The sequence below is a fragment of the Scophthalmus maximus genome, chromosome 6 (genome assembly GCF_022379125.1).
Source record: "Scophthalmus maximus strain ysfricsl-2021 chromosome 6, ASM2237912v1, whole genome shotgun sequence".
Lineage (NCBI taxonomy): Eukaryota > Metazoa > Chordata > Actinopteri > Pleuronectiformes > Scophthalmidae > Scophthalmus > Scophthalmus maximus.
In genome coordinates this window covers 11885204-11906541 of record NC_061520.1, presented here as the reverse complement: position 1 = coordinate 11906541, position 21338 = coordinate 11885204, and the positions used below count along the sequence as shown (strand labels likewise).

Genomic DNA, 21338 nt, shown 5'->3' with positions numbered 1-21338 from the left:
CCTCATTTTGTTAGCACATAAAAAGTACGCGTGCACTGACACAGACTTAATTAATTGCACTGACTTATTATGTTTCAATTCAGTTCCAGCTTTCTCTATTTTGCTCATTTGCATGTCTGGTGCAGTTCGAACAGTTCAGCACACAAATCGCTTGCTCCGGTTTGACAGTTGTGTTTTATAGCAGTGTTTTTTTTAATCATTTTATTTTATGTAAACAATGCAGCACAATATTCATTCCCGTTTGGATCAGTCCAGGATTTAATCACTGTCCTGCTGTCAAGCAGATTTTTGGTGAAAACAATTTTGAAGGTACGTCGACCTTCTTCACATTGTTGAAATCGTTTCTGGTGTACTGATGACCACTTGGCAGAGTTGTCATCGAGCACAGTCTTCTGAATGATCAGTTTTCAGTTGTTTTAAAAAAAAAAATCCTTTCAATGTAGTTGTAATTCTGACTATCCTCAGGTTGTGATTGAATCCTGGCTGTAGCTGTTTCTCTCTTTTCTGCATCATCTTATTTACCATAAACCCTTTTCAAACGATGAGACGTTATCAATGTACTAATTTACGACTATTCAACTTTAATGCCGCCATTCAAAGCTTGTTTCTTCATGGTATCAATGAAGGGGTACATGCACTTGTCGGACCCCATGAAACGATACACAACCACATTGGATTCCCATGGGAACAGCCTGAAAAAAAGAGCACGTGCAAATGGGACTGCTTAGAAGTGAAATGCTCAAATAGCAAATTCATTAAATGTGAAGGTGTGGCTTTTGTACTCACGCTCTGGCGAGGAAAGGGAGGTAGGTGAGGCGAGGGATGCACACCAGTGGCTGGTCTATCAAGATGGCGTTCATGGCCTGCTCAACGCAGTACTGAGGCTTCAGAGGGGGGAGGAGCACTTCCACCTCGTCCCTAACAGCGGCACCAAAGAACATTCGTGAGTCGCTGTGGGATTCTTGACAGGTAATGTAAACTGCCACTTCATTCAACACATGCATAATCAAACTACTTTGCAGATTTTTAATTTGTAGATTGAATCAATTCAACTTCAAATAGCGGAATACCCTGATTCCGTATCACGTGTTGCATTTACTGAGCCACTCCTCCGTCGGCCTTTGCATTTCAGTCAACTGTGTTTTCACAAATGCAATAACTTTGCCGTGCCTCTTCTACTATTTAAGGATATGTGGTATCACATATGTGGACGGTTGTCACCAATATCCATTCTAAACTTTGGTCGGCATTCATGAATGAAGAGAAAGAAAAAAGAAAAAAAATCCAGTGACAGGATGTGATTGTTTTGTTGCTGTACCGTATCTTGCAGCCTTGGAACATGCCTGTCTCCACGATGTAGGGGCACACGAGCGTAGTCTTCACTCCTTCAACGTCCTCAGCCAGCAGCTCGTGGGCCAGAGACTCGTGAAAACCCACCGCAGCGAACTTACTGGCACAGTAATCCTGTCCCAAAAACACTAAAGTATTAAGTAAGTCATATTTTTCTAATTTCCAGAGTCACATATCATAAACACGCTTCTTCACCTCGACACAAGCTGTGCTGAAGAGTCCGAGGACACTGGCGATGGTCACGATGTGACCGTGATTCTGGGCTATCATCTGGGGGAGGAAGGCCTTCACTGTCTGAGGCGCGCACACACACACACCCACGCACACGTACACACACGCACACGTACATATATACACAAATACATTATTTTGCAGTATCAATTGCTCAATGTGAGAGAAGATTATGTTGCACAAGCAGCTTCATATTAAGAGGATTTATATGGGAAACCTATAGTACAAAGTGCGAAGGGGATAAAGCTATTAACGCGATACATTTTACGTGTCACGCACTGTGCACAATAACCTACTGTGTTTGGCTGATGATGTAAAGCATCTTAACTTTTCATGCAGCGTTGCAACCATTGTCCGTGTTGGACCTCTAAAACATTTTTTTTACTAATAATTCCACATAGATTATAATTTATCCACAGATCTGATTCACCTAAATTACAAGAGACGATTGTCTACAGTTGTCTGGCCTTACAATCAGTTCTGTCTCAAAACCAGTTCAGTGCAACAGATGTGAATGGAATGTGGTTCTCACACTTTTGACAATCACAGAAGAAGAAGAAAGAATATCCTTTGCAGAAGTAGTTCAGCAGATATAGCAGTTAAACAACACAATACCAACACTTTTCCAGAGGAGTATATCTTTGATAAAAGAAAGAAAACACAGAATCACAGATTTGCAGATCTCAATTCTGGATTAAAAATACATAATGCTAATTACTTCTAGCTTCATTCATCTTGTATCACTTCATCCATATGTCAACGCCTTATTGACTTGAGAGATCTCACCCAGAAGAGGGCGTGACAGTTGACCTTCATGGTCCTCTCAATCAGTTCGTCGGGACAGTCCAACATGCGCTCCCCCGCCACCACTCCGGCATTGTTCACCAGTATGGTGACGTCTCGGCCCAGGTCCCTCCTCACGAGCTCTGCGTTGCGGTACACGTCCTCCCGCTTGGTCACATCCACTGTGTACGCGTACGCCTTACCTCCCATCTCACGCACCAGCTGGGCTGTCTGCTCATTGGAGCTGCTATTGACGTCCCACAGCACCACATCTGCCCCGTGCCTGGTGAACTCCTGGGCAAAGAGTCGACCCAGGCCTCCTCCCGATCCGGTGATCAGCACCAGCTCACCATCAACGGGCTTGGTGCGCGGGCGCAGCAAAATGCGCACAGAGTTGCGCAGGATGAAGTAAATCACATCCAGCAGCATCATCTGGAGGTCCATCAGGAAAATCATTTTTGATCTAATTTAGTGCCGATGGTCTTGAAGTGCAAGATGCATGAAATGGATCAGACTTCACGCCTGTGTCCTTCTGCATGTGCGTTAGATTGTCCAGGGGATTGCCGACAGCCGAGCTGGTGTTTCTCTCTCCTCCTGTCACCCTCAGCCTCCATCCTTGGTTTATTTAAACGCTCTCCTACCGGATTAGCGCAAAATACCTTGAGCTCCTAATGAAACCACTTTTGTTGTGGGCTGTGAATGCATTTTAACCATTACTGGGGTAAATAACAGTGCCAGACGGCTTCACAGTGAGTCACAGATTCTTGAAGTTTGAGGATTTCTGTAAGACAAGTCCACCCCTTGAGCATACTTCATATCTCCATTTACCCAATATGTGTAAAAGTAATGGCTTATAGAGGTGCAGCAGTGGAATTACTTGCCAGCAATCTGATCTTTCATTATCGTGTCAGAATAATACTGTTAGTCCAATTTATGGATGATGAACGTCGGCTTCATCAGTGTCAAACAAACAACAACAACAACAAGTATTTTGCATTTGTTTTTGAGTAATGCAGAATTTTTCAGTTGGTGCTGAGAAGTTGCTGGTCACGTACGACGACATCATGGATGAAAGGAGGCTTGTGGGTATAGCAGTGTGCTAAAGTCTAATTAAATTCGGTGTTCAGTGAAGGGACACCATTCAGGGATCAGGTTTGGTTCCCGCACGAGTGCCCCGTTGCAGCGAGAATCATAATAAATGAGAACATAAGGAGATTATGCATATGAACTTGTAAACCTCTGCATTGTTAAGTCCCAAGAAGGCTGCTCGTTGTGTGTCACGTTCTTGCTTTCTGGGTGAACACAGCCGGCCTTGTTTACTCCCATGTAGCGTGCACGTGTGAGCCATGTGTAGCGGACCACATTGAAGAATTAGCACCCAAACAACGAGTACAACAATAATGTTTAGTTCAAAATGTATTTTCACACCACAGTGAAAATTAATGCAAAAGCAATTGCAACATGGAAAGTAATTTAATAGGTAGGATTATGTTGTTACAATCCTCTTAAAGAGGAAAAGGGCGAACAGTAATTTAAAGCTTATCTTATGACAGCACTGCGTTGTGAACAACAATATGATGCAGCATTATGAAACAGCAATTTATAGAAATTGGAAGTTACTCTGAATATTCCCAAGCCTTGTGGGTGTGTGGAGCAACATTTGGAAACAGCAACAACAAAGATCCAATAAAAAGCAGTTGAACTGAAATCTGGCTAAACACCTGAACACTGACGTACAGATCAGATCAGATCAGATCAGATCCAGTGCGGAGGCGGAGCTGTTGTTGTACTGTCTGCCAGCCCAGTTCCTCTGTTAGAAATGCAGCTAATAGACTTTTGATTGAAGTGTTTAGTAGGCAGTGGTCGGAAGCCGTTCCACTCTGGGCTTTTGTGAAATGAGTTAATTAAATGATCAGTTTAACTGTTAAGACACTAAATATAAGCCACGGGTGTAAATGACTGGGTTGTGTGTGTGTGTGTGTGTGTGTGTGTGTGTGTGTGTGTGTGTGTGTGTGTGTGTGTGTGTGTGTGTGTGTGTGTGTGTGTGTGTGTGTGTGTGTGTGTGTGTGTGTGTGTGTGTGTGTGTGTGTGTGTGTGTGTGTGTGTGTGTGTGTGTGTGTGTGTGTGTGTGTGTCCTGCTGCAGTGACAACTGCTGTGATATTATTATTTACACTAGAAAATCTGAAAGTGTTTCTTGTTAAAAGATGAAATGTGTGTATATATATGATTGTGGCTGTAGTTTGCGCAGACTGTTTACTGGAGCTGTAAATGGGTGAGGTCCGGGGTCTCTGCATCACTTTGCAGACTACACATGGGACGCACACACACATCCTTGCGTGTAGACTCGGACTGGGTGTTTTTTGAGCTGCAAAATTAGTCTTTCAGCTCCACCCTCCCCCCCTTCTCTTTCTGTCACTATCTTCTCTCTCTGCACACACACACACACACACACACATAGTAGCAGGCCACTGGGAATCCGAGGTCGAGCGGAGGCCGGTACTGTCCGTCCGCACTGTTGTTCTTTTTGCATGAATAACCTCAGCAGCCACAGGAGTTTCATTAATCCGTCCCCTTCACATGTCGAGGCACACATGGGCCGGGGGACGGTTGGCTGCTTCACTAACAGGTCAAGAGAGACTTTGGAGGGTGGGGGGGGGGCTGAGCAAACACACCGCTCGTTTTCATTTTTCAAACTATTCTGCGTGGAACAGTGGACGTGTTGAACTTCTGTTTCTACTCATCTACTAGACCGTTTTGTTTCCCCTCTCTCCTCCCATAGTACTGTGATGGTTCTACTACCACAGTGTATTTAGAGACACTGCAGATCAGGTTTAATATTTTGGGAGGTAGAACTAACTGTATCAAAAAATGTAATTAAATAAAAGAGAGAGCAGCCCCCCGCCAAGGCTGAGCAATCCCCCACCTCTTTGCTGTTTCACATCCAAGACCTGCATTTCCATCTGACCTACACATTTTCTAAATGTTATGCATTTGTGAAGATGGGACTCAAAATTTCAAGCTTTGACCCATATCTCACAATGGTGAGGAATCCTTCGAAAACCTTTCTGAGTATCTGGATCCCTCCCCGAAAAAACCCAATCACCTGTTGACCAAGACCTTTACCTTTTATTTTTTTTAAAAGTCCATACATTATCTGTCCATAACATTTTAAGTAATCCTGCTAACAATCAAACAAAACAGACAAATCAGAGTCATTGTTCAAGTCCCCTCTTAAAACTCATGTCTACCAAAGAAGCCTTTCCTGAGAGTTGATTGTTCATTCTATTTTTATTATTTAAAATTATGAAACTGTTCATTTCATTTATCTGTTATGTTTTGATGCACTTTGTAACTGTGTTTGAAACTGTGTGTTATGAATGACGTTTAAAAAAAACACCTTTATTGTTATTGATAAGGTGAGGTGACACAAACTGTAAACTTCTTTAAGGGCTCACATTATCATTTATGATAATCTGATCATCTTTGTGGTTTTTCACACCGTCAGAGTTAATGTAGTTTTGTCTGTATTTCAGAATCAGAATCAGTTTTATTGCCACTAAGTAACAGGTTTCATACGAGGATTTTTTGGGGGTTGTTATTAAGGTGCATGTAGCAGTCAACATACATAAATGCACAGAATTAGAAAAATAATGTAGAATAAAATAAAATAAGATAGAATCAAATAAGATCAAATGAATTGGTGAACTGCTCCTTTAAGAGGCGCAGTGTGGACACACGAGTGACAGTGTCCGAGTCCCCGCAGGTCGTGGAGCCGCCGACCATCACCCGTCACGCGGGACGGAGGAGTTCAACTTGACACCGTCAGGGACCGTCGCCTCTTGACCGGACCGCGCTTCAGACAGACTCTTCGGGTGCATACAACCGGAGAGTGTCGGAGGGCATCATCCGCGATGAGGCGGCTCCGTGTTGCCCGGGCCGGGAGGCGGCCTGCACCAGCGAGGGCTGGAGGTCCGACCAGGCCTGCGGGGCCGCCCGGGACTATGACGCGGCCTGTCCGGGTAGGTGGGATGACGTCAGAATAGAGACTGAGCCCTGACCTCCCTCGAACTTCATGTTCTAAGTTTTTTTCATGAAAAAAGGACCAAAAAAATAATCAAATATCATATTTTTTTTCTAATAAAAGCACAATAAGACAATCTGATTCATAGATTTGCATTACAAGCTACTTCTTTAGGTACTGTGGAAATATACCTATGATTTGATTGGATCTTTATTTATCTCGAATCAGTCATAATATATCAATCACAAAATAGGAAAAGAAAATATTTTCCACGACATAAATCTCCAGTCAACATAAATCTTGTACTTGCATTATTTGAGTTCGAGAAGGGACAGAAAGGAGCAGGAGCTTATCTGGTCCTGCCCATTCTTTTACAGCTTCAAATGCCAAAAAATAATAAAGTCTCTCTCGAAACTTAATTGTTTAATCTGGCAAAATAAACAGCATTTTTCTACATGACATTATACAACAAATTTAAATATTGAGCTGCTCCATTTTAAACTTGTCAATGAGCATTCCTTTGTATCTTTTTTTTGAAAACTTTAATATTATTGCAAATTTTTGTTTCCTCATCAAGGTCGTTCCAAAGAGAAACTCAGCACACACTGAGATGCACATGCCTTTGAGAGTAGTTCGGACTGTGGGTTGGTTTAAATTGAATTTCCCTCTTAAGTCATAACCCCCTCTCTGTGTTCTGGAACATGTTTTGTAGGTTTCCCGGCAAAGAATTGTTTATCACTTTCAACATAATTTGTGCAGTGTTGAATTTAACAAGGTCCACATATTTCAATGTTTGAGTTTTTAAAAATAAGGGATTTGTGTGATCTCGATACCAAACCCAGTGAAACCCATCAGACGACATAAACAAACAACCAGTGCCTAAAATGTTTTTTAAGCCTGCATCCTAAGTGAAAACCTTCTGATTCCCTGGATTTGGCATCTTGGTCTGTGGACAAACTGCCTGAAGAATATAACCCCACGTGACCCATGGTGTTAGTTTATCGTCAGCTGTTCGTGGTCTGTCTCCTTCCTCTCCCCTCAGCGGTATCCTGTGCGGTGAGCGAGTGGACCGAGCGGTGCGGCTGTGCCGAGCCGTGCAGGGCCACAGTTCGCAGGCGGAGCAGGGTCGTCGTGCAGGAGCCGCTCAACGCAGGGACACCCTGTCCCCATCTGGAGGAACACGCCGGCTGCGCGGAGTACTGGTCGACGCGAGGCCACTGTCCCAGCGCACTCGGTGAGGAAAAATCGCACTGCATTCTTCCATAAATTCTTCACTTTATGATGTTATTATCCTTTATCAGCTGAAGAGAGATCTCCCGCTGAGTCACGTGTGTAATATTTGATGTTTTGAGTTATTTTTGTGTTGGTTTGGACATGCTTTAAAGACCACTATGGCCAACATGGCTATTCGTAAGAGTGGTTTGACCAGGTTGCCTCATTTCTTTGTGGTGACCATAACAATGTAAAAAAAGAGTTGTTGAGACAAAACACAGGTAAAAGACACATCGGTATAAAAAAATCTAATATACTGACCAAAACATTACATCATCCCAGATCAACATCTGAATAACAGATTAGAAGAAATATTATTACACATTTGAATTTAATGTGACACTGTTGGTTTTTCAGGGAAGATATTTAGAGAGTCACACGCAGAACAAGTTTTTAAATTATGGTTTTCATCATATTCACTTCATGAATATAAAAGTTGTGATTATCCTACATCTGCAGTTGTTATTTGATTTAATATCATTCAATCAATGAACATTCACCCAACACATGTGCATTTCATTTCACATGTATGAGACCCATATTGCAACATATAATACCCTTGTGATGGATGCTCCCTCTGCAGTCCCAGCTCTTATTACCACAGGTGGCTATGGCAACACCAGGAAGAAAAGTGACACCCCTGACAGCGTGGACATTATCGGGTATTACGTTCAGACTGTTCAGAAAAATGCGAAGTTACGGTCTTTTAGTACATCGTATACTTAGCTTGTGTGTGTGTGTGTGTGTGTGTGTGTGTGTGTGTGTGTGTGTGTGTGTGTGTGTGTGTGTGTGTGTGTGTGTGTGTGTGTGTGTGTGTGTGTGTGTGTGTGTGTGTGTGTGTGTGTGTGTGTGTGTGTGTGTGTGTGTGTGTGTGTGTGTGTGTGTGTGTGTGTGTGTGTGTGTGTGTGTGTGCGTGCGTGCGAGCGAGCGAGCGAGCGAGCGAGCGAATAGGTTAACGTGTCCAGTTTGAGTTGACCTCTCTGACTAAAGGGTGCCAGCAGAGTCCGGGCCCACACACCCAGTGGATGCAGTACCTGAGGGAGGGGCACAATGTGTGTGTCAAGTGCCAGCCGCCCGCCCTTGCTGCCGGACAGAAACACTGTGCTGGAGATGGTGAGGAATACATCGGGGACAGGTACGAACGTAGAGGATGGAGAATGTGGGTCATTACTATGTAAGATCACTAGAAACTAAGAGTTGCATTAAAGCAATACGGTCACATCACAACTCACAAAAGCTATTAGAAGCTGCTGGCTGGCTGGATGGTTCGGAGGTGTCTGGTGTTTGAACGTTCTCGTCCACCTTCCTCCCACCATCCAAAGACAGGTAGGTTTAGGGTTATAATCTTTGGATCCCACTGTATGAGAACAAACAACATAACTTCATAACACTGATAAAATGAAGGGATCATTCAGTCTCACCCTCTGGCACAGCTACAATAAGTAGCATGCGCTTACCAGCTAAAATAGTGAAGAGCGAATTAAAAAGTATTTACAGCTGCTACTAGTGGCCTATATGAAACATACAAAACCTTATTCAAAGAATATGAAAACCACAGAAACATCAATATGACAGCTTCGCTCAAAGCGGAAACAGTCAACTTTTTCTGACTTAAACTTGTCATTATGACGAGAGAAAATGAGTTAGTTCAGATAATAACTATTGTTGTACCTTTCTATCTGACAGATTTGCCCCAAGCGTCTCCTGAAAGTTTGGCACATTAAAGTCTTTGTTCGTTATGTGCCCCGAGACAATACCTGTGTGTGTATTCTGAGAGGTGCAGCGGTGTGCGGAGCGTGACTTGTCACATTTTTTCCATCCCATCATTTCCTCTGATCGACGCCCTATCTCACAGATCTGATGGGTAACTGTGAAAACTGCCACCAGAGGGCAACATTGTTTGTCACTTTTACGTAGGACTCTGGCGAGCGCCACCTCATTGCTCCCTCCCTTCTTCGTGCAGAAGACAGTCTCTCCAGTGGCAGGCGGTGGGAAACCCTCGGTGCAGGGGTGTGTGGAGACGTGTGGGGGGGCGGGAGGCCTGCTCCTGCCCAACAACCCACAGCTTCCTCTTCATCTGACCTCCTCCTCCTCACTTCTGGTAGTTAGCCCCCCTCCTGTACATATTTACTTGAACACACGTATGAAGAACAATGTTGCCAGTATGATTACAAATTGCTCAATAACACACGCCTGTAAATCTACTCTACTAGAAAAAAGGCGTGCTTCCTTTTTAGACACCATGACCAAATATCACCTGCAACTACATTGGTCAAAAACTCTTATTTCCCTAGTTAGGATATAATAAATCTCCTACGCTTAAGTCCCCAAAATCTAAAATGGAACATGTTCCTGTCTACCTTGGTTTGCAGTTCCGGAACTGAGTTCCGGTGAAATGAGAGTCAACAATTCCAAATCAAAATGTAAAGTGATCTGATTTATTTTCATTTTGAGTCATCAAAGGGAAATGTTGCTCTTCTGAAGAAATAGAAATATCTTGGGACATTGAGACACTTTTTTTTTTTGTTTTTAACATGACAAGGCTCTGGCTCTGTGTGCATCACAACCAGTCACAACGCCAACATTACAACATGCACTGAACAATCGAACATTTATACAGAAACAACAGCATAGAAAGTCAACAGGTAAAAATGTTTTCTTCTTTTACAAAACAGACAGCCTCGGGACCTACAAACAACATTGTATAAGAGCTGGCTATGGTCATTCAAATATCTTTTATTTTCTTTTTTTCATTTCCCTGGAAACAGTGTACTTTACAAAGACTGATGGCTTAGGCAAGGTTGGGGTCAATTCCACTGAGAGCTTAAAATGTAGAAAAAATATAGTTTATGTTTTTAACTAGTACTAGGTTTTATTTGTCTCATGCTCTAATACTGGTTCCTCTTATAGTGTCGTGTGTGATGTGTTTTTTACATAATCAAGGCATCTTGAATCGACCCCAACCCTGTAATACAGTGTTAGATTCGGAGTGTGTGGCATTAGGCTACTTGCTAAAGCAGTGGTTCTCACTGGGTTTTTAGAAACTACCACATGTCCCTGAAAGGGCCCTATGGGGTTCTAACAAAAATGATAAAAGACTTGAAACTCTTTACAGTTAAAGCAGCTAGCGCAACAACCCAGTTCTATTTTAGATTTCAGCTAAATGCATTGACTATACAATTGGGAGTCTTGTAATGGAAAACTTTATGAATCTGTGCTCTTCATTTGTTTCAATAAATGAGAAATAAACGGATAACCCAAATGAGGGTTTAGTCCTTTGCTTCATGTCAGAATTTCTCCACAGGGTTCTGAGTGCTACAGTTAAATGCTGTTGTATTCAATTGGATTTCATGAATTTGAATGTCTTCCTTGGAAATGGAGGAGAGTTCAGTGCCCAAATATAATTAAAAAAAAAATTGGATGAATCGAAAAAACAAAGAATTGCTTTGTTTGTATTGTGGTGGTATCATGTCATGATATCAAAGTCTGGTATCAAATTACAACATCATGCTTGATGATTCTTCATACTACCTTGTCTAAAAGCTTAGGAGTATCAGTGCTAGTGTCAGGATTCCCATACTTGTGTGTGCATGCACACGGATGCACATTTGCCCCATAAATGGTATCAGTTCTTTACACTGGTGCTTGCTGCCTTTTCATGAACTATTGATTGTCATCATTTTTGAGAAATAGTTAATTGAAAAATGGTCCCTGACTACCATTATATAGAAAACCTATGGGACAGAGGCTCACACGATGCTTCAGGACGGGATGTGAGCTCTGAATGCCCTTTACATTAGAGTTTTGAATGCACTCAGAGGGACACGTCTGACTAAAATCTTTCCTCACAACTTTAGTACTATAAACATCCTGAAATTGTCTCAATCGTTTAGGTGTAACAGGATAAAGGTGTTGAAATGTCTGGCATACATTGGCCTGGACTTTTTAACAAGCTAAATATAATGTGCAATAATGAAATATTACAAAGTTAATCAGAAACTTTCTCTGCTCAAGACCAACGTCGTCTTCACCAAAACAAAATAAACTAATGGATCAAGCTTGCATGTTTGTTGTGTGTGTTTCCATTGTGGAAATGGATGCATGCCACTCAAACCTTATAATGATATGAAATGTTTGAATATGTGGTTTATATTTTTATTGGGGAAAGTACATTTCTATTCGAAAATACCTTTAAGGAGAAGCCATTAACAACAAGTTTTATGGGGGAGACTTGAAAATTATTAAATTTTAATATTTTCATAGACACGTGGAACATTGTAAATATTAATTGTTATACAATCGATTTTTTCCTCTCTTTAAAATCATATAAATTAATTTGGGACACCTCTTTACAGATTGTGGCAAAGTTTATGCTTTAAAATCCGTTTGAGGATAATATTTTCTTCTTTTTTGTATACTTGGCTGTGAATGACCGATTTACACCAACTCAAACCATTCACCATTGCCTTATTATTTGAAAATGTATTAAGTTGGTAAATAAGTTTCAAAATAGCACCTCCCATACCTCAATTCACAGCTGTAAATTAAACATTGAATGTGTGCCAAATTAATCTTAATTTTTCATATGATTACAGTTCTAAAATCTGTTGCTGCTGCATGTTACAGACAGAACTGCACATAGAATATGGTAGCAAAGATAGCATTCCCCCGACATGCATGCATTCACATCGGAAACACTTCATTCTTTTCCATTAAGTGGCAGCCACACTGCTCTAATGCCCAAGCTTTACGACAGCCCCACAGACACGCACGCACACACACACACACACACACACACACACACACACACACGGTTCCCTCTGCCTCTCACAGTCATTGCTATTCCTTCCACACCTCAGCTCCTCTCACTAGAGAGAGCAATATGAAATGGTTCAACTCTGATTAATACAGGAAATGAAATCAGGATTTGTGATGAGGCGCACGAAAATCACACTGTCTGTTGGCGTTCTGAGCTAATTTCAAATACTTCTTTTAAAGTATCCTTAGCTGTTTTGTATTTGTGTCAGGAAGTGGCCAAGAACAATTTGCTGTGTTTTATTTGAATGTCTGTTTAGTTGGCAGTGAGGCTCTTCTCTGTTCAGCTCGTAAACATCAGCCAAGAGAAAACTGTGATTACAAAAGATGTATTCCACTCGAGTCTTTTAAAGGAGTTACAAAAATTATCCTATCATCCTTAAAAATTATACTGGGATGCTAAGAACAATATTCACTTGCGGAGATTTTAAAGTATCATCCAATCTCACTATTATATGATGACATAGGGGATAGCAAAATACTGTTCAAGAATGAGCGCTCATAATAATTGATGGACTGGACCTCTGATAAATGCAAACATTTAACCTTACAGAGGATTACTCTTCACACATGATTATAACACAGCAGACTGGCAAATCACATATTTTTAATAAGGAACTTTCTCTTATCTACCGTATACAAAAATAAATCAGGTAAGACAATCTCAATGTCTCAGTGTGTATACATGAATTACCATTACATCACCCCATTCACGCTCACATACAGGCACACACACACGTACGCAGACATACACACCCCTACATATGTAAATGACTAAGGCCAGGTTTGGGAAAGGAGGGCACAAGAAAGTAGCTTATAGTCTTCTAGGTTCTCTTCTGTATCTCCAAGACTACAGAATGAACTGGGACTCTGTAATGGGACGGCGGGCAGCTGGGATTGTTTTTTGAGATTATAGAGATCAACCCCATGCTGCTAAAACCACATAATTCAAATGGTTTACACCTGTATCAACCACAAAACTGGAGTCCTCTGACTACCCTGCCTCCACAGGGATCTCTGAACAGACCTGTTGGCTACCTGGGAGTGCTCCTTTGTTTAGTGGGTGTGGAATGCCGCTAATAGGAATGAGCTGAAGGAGGGGCAGTGACATTCTCCAATTTAGAAATGTGTTTCTCCCAGAGTATTCACCACACATGTTCCCTTTGGGAGCTTATTGCCCAATGGCATGCTCAGGTTATTTGTGAAATGTTTCAGTGTGGCCCTTGTTTCTTGAGGAGTGTTTTAAGTCAGTCTGGTCAGGTGTGTTCATCACAAACACTCTGGACGGTTTGTTTCTGCTCCACTTCAGAGGCTTTTATCCAAAGTATTTTGACGCGCTCTCTCAACCTTTGGTCTATGTGCCTTTTCATGTCCTATGTGGTTCTCATGAGCTACCCCACGAATCCCTTCAAGGGGGAACAAGCAATTCTGGCCCAGCAATTTCTGGGCTGCTTCTAAATGGTTGGTGCCTCTCTGGTAGTTCATGTTGATGCTGTATTTCGGGCTTGATCCTGCCAACAGACATTCTGAGGGACTTGTGTCAGAGATGTCGCGCAGGTGCTCATCATCATCTGTATCTGCGTCAATATACTTGCTGATTGAGGAGTCGTGGAAGGTGAAGACAGTTGGAGCCAGGGCAGTGCTATCTGGGGACTTCGGTGGGGTCCTGCTGCTGGCAGTGGTGTAGATAGAAACTTCAGGACTCAACAGAGAGTTGTCTGACAGGACTGAGGTGTCTGAGAGTGGGGATCTGCCTGACCCCCCCTCACTGCGGCAGCCTCCTTTAGGGATAAGACTTTTTGAAGAGTTTCCAGAAAAGAAGAATTTCCTTGCATTCTCGGAGTATGAGGGCTTTGTCACAGACACAGGAGTCAGCATGGGCTCAAACCCCCTAGTAGTTTGCTGGCCTGTTTTTGCACTGACATGCTGGGCCAACGCTGTAGCCGGACTGTGAGAGAGTCGCTTACTTTCTTGAAGACCAAGGTCCATTGCTGGACTATGGAGGAAACGTGGATTCTCCTGGAAGTCTGTTGCACAACTGATGTAGCTGTCAATGCTTGACAAGCTTTTCATATCCCCTGCTCCCTGTCTGGTTTCCAGCACTGGTGGGCCGTGATCTTGAATGGCCCCCAGCTCTATCTCATCCCTCTGTTTGCTGACTCTGGTGCCTCTGTCTTTGGCATTGAGGTTGGGTTGTGACTGTGTCTTTGCCATCTGGTTGTACATCTCCTCTAGCTTCTGAACATTTAGCCTCTGGGGACTGCTTGCTCGGTCCCTGTTGGGAGAACCTAACTCCTGGGCGTTGAAAGAACGGTTTGAGCTTGTCTCTGATGTGGCCCTCTTAGGGTTCCATTTCCAACGACTTGGAGAGAGGTTGTTGTCATGAGGCCTCTCACTTTTCTCTACCACCACATCCATCAGTTCAGCACTACGAGCAAATGCCTCTTTCAAGTTCATTGAGACAATGCTGCCGTTTCTCTTTGCTCTCTCAAGGGCCTCTCTTCGTTTAAGTGCTTTTTCCTGCCTCTTCTGCTCCTTATAGAATTCAGAGAAGTTATTTACAATGATGGGAATAGGCAGGGCAATCACCAGCACTCCAGCTATGCAGCACAACCCCCCCACAATCTTTCCCAGTAGAGTTTTGGGGTATATATCTCCATAGCCTACTGTGGTCATAGTAATAGTAGCCCACCAGAAAGAAGCTGGAATGCTTTTAAACTTTGTATCCTCCTCGTCCTTTTCAGCAAAAAACACCAGACTAGAGAAGATCATGATGCCCATGGCCAGGAAGAGGATAAGCAGGCCCAGTTCATTGTAACTTCTCCTCAGGGTAAAGCCCAAAGACTGAAGGCCTGTGGAGTGACGTGCCAGCTTCAGAATACGCAGGATACGCATGATCCGAAAAATCTGAACCACACGGCGGACATTTTGAAATTGCAGAACACTCTTGTTGGATTCTGTCAGGAAAATGGTGACATAGTATGGCAGGATGGCCAGCAGGTCAATGACATTTAGAGGACCCTTAAAGAACTTCCACTTGTTGGGGGAGGAGAGGAATCGAAGCAGGTACTCCATGGTAAACCAGGCAATACACACAGCTTCCACATGAGCCAGTTGTGGGTTGTCTGTGGACTGGCCAAACTCATCTGTGTCCTGCAGCTCTGGAAGGGTGTTCAGAGACAAGGCAATGGTTGATAGCACAATGAAGAGGATGGATATGATGGCCAGGATCTGAAAGACAAATTGTGGCAATATGAGTAAGGATTGCAAGATCGGAGATCGACATAGAGTATAGCAGTTTAGAATCAGATATCACATATGCAATTAAGCATTTTTATTTGAAAATGAACACCCTATATTAAGTAAAATAGAATAATAGCAAATCTAGTGTATTTACAAAGGTTTTTGAGTAAAACATGAAAGTGCAGACAGTAACTGAATTCTAATAACTGTACAGTCTAAACAAACCTTCAATGAATGCCAGACAAAGTGTGTGATTGGCTGAGAGCTAATGGATTCGATTGAATTGGACCACTTATTTATACATGACTCACTTATTGGGCTTTTCCACAAGAGTGAGTGTGCTTTAGCAGGGAATAATGTTAAGCAACCAATAAACAAAAGTAAAAGTGCACAAGGTACAGTATATCTGACTTCATGAATATCTTATCACTACTCTAGATGGTGTTTGATTCACATTATACACACAAACACACAGACGTACACGCACACAGACACACTCTTAACAGGAAGATAGTTTACTAAATGAACAACATGCTGTATTGAGGAAGATTTGAATCTAGCGATTTAGACCATTATCTCCACAGGATAATGTTTATCACTTGATGTTATACATCAAGTGGGAAGTGGAGTCATTCTGTCTTCTTCTATAGAAATTGACTTCTTCTTACAACCAGTAGTGTTGCCCTCTGCTGGTCATTCGAGAGAATACTGGCCTCAGGCACTTCCGCATTGGCTTGATTTCCGAACCCGGTGAGTACGTCCATTTTTATATACAGCCTGGCCGTACGGCAAAGCTTTCAATTTGCCAGTCGATCTATGCTCTGACCCTCACCTTTGCTCACAAGCTTTGGATAGTGACTGAAAGAATTTAACGTGGCCAAAATGAGCTCTCTCTCTCTATGGTGGCTGGCAAGAAAGAAGCAAGTTGAGCTGGTTTTTAGGTTTTGATTAGGATGCCAACTATAGGCGCCTTCCATTGGAGGTTTTATGGGCACGCCCAACTGGCGGGAGACCCCCGGTGTCCAGATCCAGAGCACCTCCTGAGGGATTATATATCCCATCTGGTCTGGAAACTCCTTGGCATCCCCCAGGAGGAGCTGGAAAGCGTTGCTGGGTAGAGGAACACCCTGATTAGCCTGCTGCCACTGCAACTTGACCTTGAAGAAGCGGAAGGATGGAGGGATGGAACATACAGTAGCAAGACTAATTTGGAAAATGGGGGCATACTTGTCAGCTCAGTGTTGCTTTTCTGTTGATTTAATTTTTAAAAAATTGTTTAAGCTATTTTAGTCACAGCTGAAACATGACAGTATTTTATGCAAAATATTAGCGGGGCAGAGATGCAAATGAATTTGAATACTTGATTTATTTCTATTTTTTTCATGGAGGGATTGTGTCCTTCATCAGCTCTTAAAACGTTCCCCCAAATGCTCAAGTCCATTTCTGCAGGGAAGCATCTGTTCCTTATACTGTAGCATTATTTCTTTAACTATTAGTTTGCGCTTGTTATATTCATCCTGAATGACTCCAAACAATCCTGACACAAGCCCAAACAGCACAATTTAGAGGATGAGTAGGAGGCTGTAGCTGGAATACAGCCCGTTTTGGCAGCAGCCCACACAAATGAGGATAGGATCGTATTTTACACGAGGAAAGAAATCATAGAGCCGTTTAATACTTAACCCAGACCTTAGTACAGCTAAGACTTAAACCACAATGAAGTTTAGGGAATTAGATATTCATAAGACACCCGTATGACACAGAAAAATTGGAATTTAATTAATCATTTCAGTGTGAGTTCTTGCGATGATCCATGAACTGGATCTACTGGTTAAACACGTAGGCATTCGGGTAAACAAACAGAGCAGAGCACATGATGCAGGATTTCCCTATAGATTGCCAAGAGGAAATTAAGGAACAGAGGAAGAAATAGGCCAATAGGAGGTGACAGAAAGCGTAGGCCTTGACAACGGCCTAATAATTTCGGAGTCCACTCCTAAGAGTAAAAGTGATGGCTATAGAGGCAACCTTATCTACGACCAATCAGAGCAGGAGGTCACTGTTTCCATAGCATCACGGCAGACATGAATAATGACCCTATGTGTTTTTCTTCCCCCTGGCTCCTCTCCTCCTGCCCTGATGGAAATCTATTTGAATCAAACACTTCAAGAGCAGAGTGCTGGAACTGGAGAGAGGGAGGTTTGAATGGGTGGAGATGACGAGGGGAAACAAAACTGAATGGGGGGGAGAAGGTGCAGCTCTGTCAAGAATGGAAAATGATGAAATATTTTTACAAAGTAAATATGTATGTACAAGCTATCAAAGTTCACTCTTTGTTTTCAGTCAGAAAAAGGAAAACAAATCACAAACTTGAAACCATGGAAGATCATAACTGTGGAAGAGCAGGGCCAAAAAATGGCTGCGGTAATAGGATTGAGATGCTATAAAAAGATCACTAATGAAGGCTGCTGCGTATGTGTATGACTGGTTATGAGGTGAAGCTCCACAAGGAAACCCTGAACATTTACCACTGGCCTATGTCCTTGTTGCCATGCCTCTGTAAACTGTGTGCTCTCTCAAACTGCCATGCTTGTCTTGAGCTCTTTTTTTTCTTGATTTTTTTCTGGATTACAAGTAACGGAGCGCTAATGTCACTGGAAATTTGAGATAAACCTTTCACGGCATAAAGGAGGCTGCAAACAAAAGCATGTCTCGGGAAATGTTGAATTGGACTACAGACAAGACCATAATGGTATCAACAGAATTACAGACTATTTATAGACTCTCTGTGTGTACAGTACGCTTGTGCAGAGCAGTGCCGGTGTTAAATTCGAGGTCTGTCTGCTGCTGAGTGTTGTACGCTTGTGGCGTGAATGCTGAATGCTGCCAGCCAAGGACAGAAAAAAGGTAATGGATGGATTTCTCCCATTCTCTTAGTGCTGCTGATGTTCAGGCTGACAGTGACAGACGGTGAATGTGTGTGTGAGAGAGAGAGAGAAAGAGCAACAGTGGGGCAAAGAGAGCTGCACACAGCTCTAAAATGAAGCAATGGACACAAAGACACTAAGTTAGAGATCTTAAATGTTGTGTAAAAAAAAATTCTGTATCACTATGAAACTGTGATGGGGCAAACATAGTGTATATATTGTACTGTATATATACATTGTGGCCTATATACAACGCACATGGTATGCATCGCCCCTCCGATGCTCTTCGTTGTCATCACCACAAATATCCAAAGCCCCCCCACCCCATTTTTTGGGAATAATGTCTTGACACAATTAAGGTAACAAACGTTATGAATATTCACAGTGAGATCATTTTGCAATATCGATATCACTTTGTTGACATCTTCACCTTTCTTTGCCATGTGGAATTGTTGAATTGTTTATTTTTTTTACCTGTTATTTCAAATGAGCAGTCAGTCCAACATATTAATTCCCAGTGCACTAACAATAATAATGCAGGGACCTAAGACGGTCATCTTTGATTTGTTGCTTGTTTTTCTCTTATTTACCTACAGTAGCTATCTTGCAACTTATACAAACAATATTGGTGATCTTTGTTAAAGAGGCTGGTCCCGTTGGGTAGACTGATTATGTCTGAACAAACTAATATGAAAGGCGAGCTATGCCCTTCCCAATTCACCTACCTCTACCTGCGTGTGATGGCTGCTTTACTAACTGCTGTGGTTCACACACACATGTGACTGCCCCATCATTCTGTGTTGAGTTTGCCTTTCATAATGGCTATCTTAATAGAATGTTTGACTTCATTTTGCAATCACATGATTGTTGTTGATTCTCGTTCAGAGCAAGCAAAGCGAGAGAGAGAGAGAGCATGGACAAATTACTGCTCACAGGTCTACTGCCCTGTCATGACCATTTAACTTATTAACATAATATAATTATAGCCTACATGAGGTCAAATAACTGACACCTGTCACGATAGCTTCAATGTCTATATCTGTAGAATAGGTCACATGCATGAAAAATATATAGCCTTTGTTATTCTTTTAATCAATTTTAGCAATGGGATGTTGGGGCTACAAGTGTACTGTGTAATCGGAGCAGAAACCCAACGTATAGGCTAGGATTATATCACAGAACAGTTACGACTGTCCATTTAATGAAGGGGACATATTCAAATTATTTTATAGCACACACACAAACACACTCATTGGTGTGACCAACTAAAAGGATGAAATGATGAAGAGAAGGAGATATTTATATCTAGAGGAAAGAAAAAGAAGACATATATGTGTCAGAGAAGGACAGAGAGAGAGAGAGAGAGAGAGAAAATAACAGACTTTAAACAAAACCAGATCACACTGGTTCTGGCACATTGTTATGTGGTTCAGCTGACACAATAGTCCACACCCCCCATCCTTTATAGAACAAGGTGACTCCAGCCCTCATTAGACTGTTTGAAATGATATTTGGGACAGAATTAGTCTGGAGAACAGCCTCAAAAACCATAAATAGTCTTGTATCATTGGCTGTGACATTCTCCTATATGAGTTACATATGAAAGAGAATTTATTACACGTTTGGAAGAGAAAATAAGCCTTCAGACATGACGTCACTACACAGAGACAGATAGCCCATTTCTCTAAACACACACCAAAACAATTTCCGATCTCCAGAGGCACCCACACCTGGGACTTACAGAGGGGGAAACACTCTGCTGGGCGTCTTTACTGTACTTGTGTTTGGTATTCGCTCTCCGGCATCAGCTCCTGTTCATTCATGATGGCCTGATTTTATGTTGGCAGTTTGAGTTGAATTAACAGTTTTTTTTGGCCACTCTTCACCAACTCATTAGCGAAAATGCAGCTTCTCAGTTGCTAAATGCATGATTATCTTCATTAGCTAGTGGTACTATAGAGGTATTGTACCATAAACTGTTTATAACGATGGACGACATGACAGCTGCCCAAAGTGAAGTCAAAACATCTGGATCATCCCCTAGTTGCTGGCTGCAGTATAGGTCATAAACCCCGCCCCCCTCACTGTCCGCTAATGTCAGTCAAAGTAAACACCACTTACATTTTTTTCCTGTATACATACAATAACTGCGTGCATCTATCTGTCTAGATAGATACATACTAGGACAGTCATTTTTTCCAAAAATCAACAAATGTATCACATAATTTGTTCGAATGTACTCAAATGTTCCTACTTTTTTTCCTAACAGGAAACAGCTAATTGCTGCAGCTAGAAACATTTGATTGATGAATACTGTGTGACTGCCCTCGAAAAGTGAAGTTCCGGACCGTAAAAGCCAAATCAACGAGGTGAAAGATGCTCGAACACTCCAAAGAGCTGAGGGGAAACTGCGGAGGATGGTGAAGAGGGTTTTTCCACAACATGCCAGTTTCTCCGAATTCAGTTGAATGAATCACTATAACCACTATAGACACAAATATACTGATGACAGGATGATGAAAAATGCTAAAATGTCAGCCTAAGATGAGAACAGTCACTGAGTAAGTAGATTGACTCGGTATTGTCATAAACACTGCAATATCTATTTAACATTAGAATTAGTTGAAGTTAGCCACTATAGGCAAACAAGTAAGGCTGTAGCGAATTGACTCACCCCTGTATGGTGAAGAAAGAA

The 21338-nt window shown here is 42.1% G+C and overlaps 3 protein-coding genes across 3 annotated transcripts in view; 1 reads left to right on the top strand and 2 right to left on the bottom strand.

Annotated features, from left to right (window-relative positions):
* Positions 1-109: 109 nt before the first annotated feature.
* On the bottom strand, positions 110-3045 carry rdh20 (retinol dehydrogenase 20). Its single transcript, XM_035632736.2, has 5 exons — positions 2368-3045; positions 1546-1644; positions 1319-1464; positions 787-918; positions 110-692 (listed from the first exon to the last, which is right to left on the bottom strand). Exons 1-5 carry the CDS (start codon positions 2818-2820, stop codon positions 572-574), a joined length of 951 nt encoding a protein of 316 aa, XP_035488629.1. The 5' UTR covers positions 2821-3045; the 3' UTR covers positions 110-571.
* Positions 3046-5364: 2319 nt separating this feature from the next.
* On the top strand, positions 5365-8433 carry si:dkey-7k24.5 (somatomedin-B and thrombospondin type-1 domain-containing protein). Its single transcript, XM_035630318.2, has 4 exons — positions 5365-5406; positions 6192-6384; positions 7429-7620; positions 8242-8433. The coding sequence occupies exons 1-4, from the start codon at positions 5365-5367 to the stop codon at positions 8382-8384; spliced, it is 570 nt and encodes a 189-aa protein (XP_035486211.2). The 3' UTR covers positions 8385-8433.
* A 1641-nt stretch (positions 8434-10074) lies between these two features.
* kcnb1 (potassium voltage-gated channel, Shab-related subfamily, member 1) overlaps positions 10075-21338 on the bottom strand; it is a 28385-nt gene continuing 17121 nt past the window's right edge. The window contains exon 3 of the mRNA XM_035631010.2: positions 10075-15704. Within this exon, the coding sequence (XP_035486903.1) occupies positions 13779-15704 (1926 nt within the window). The 3' untranslated portion in view covers positions 10075-13778. The remainder of the gene's footprint in view (positions 15705-21338) is intronic.

Bases quoted from the DNA above. Each gene is read 5' to 3' on its own strand.
- rdh20 (XM_035632736.2), bottom strand. From the start codon at position 2,820: ATGATTTTCCTGATGGACCTCCAGATGATGCTGCTGGATGTGATTTAC. The intron at 1,465-1,545 runs GTGAAGAAGCGT...TTTTTGGGACAG, and splicing joins TCAGCACAGCTTGTGTCGAG to GATTACTGTGCCAGTAAGTT. The intron at 693-786 runs GTGAGTACAAAA...TCTTTTTTTCAG, and splicing joins CTCCCTTTCCTCGCCAGAGC to GCTGTTCCCATGGGAATCCA.
- si:dkey-7k24.5 (XM_035630318.2), top strand. From the start codon at position 5,365: ATGGGACTCAAAATTTCAAGCTTTGACCCATATCTCACAATG. The intron at 5,407-6,191 runs GTGAGGAATCCT...TGACACCGTCAG, and splicing joins TTGACCCATATCTCACAATG to GGACCGTCGCCTCTTGACCG. The intron at 7,621-8,241 runs GTGAGGAAAAAT...CTCCCTCTGCAG, and splicing joins CCACTGTCCCAGCGCACTCG to TCCCAGCTCTTATTACCACA.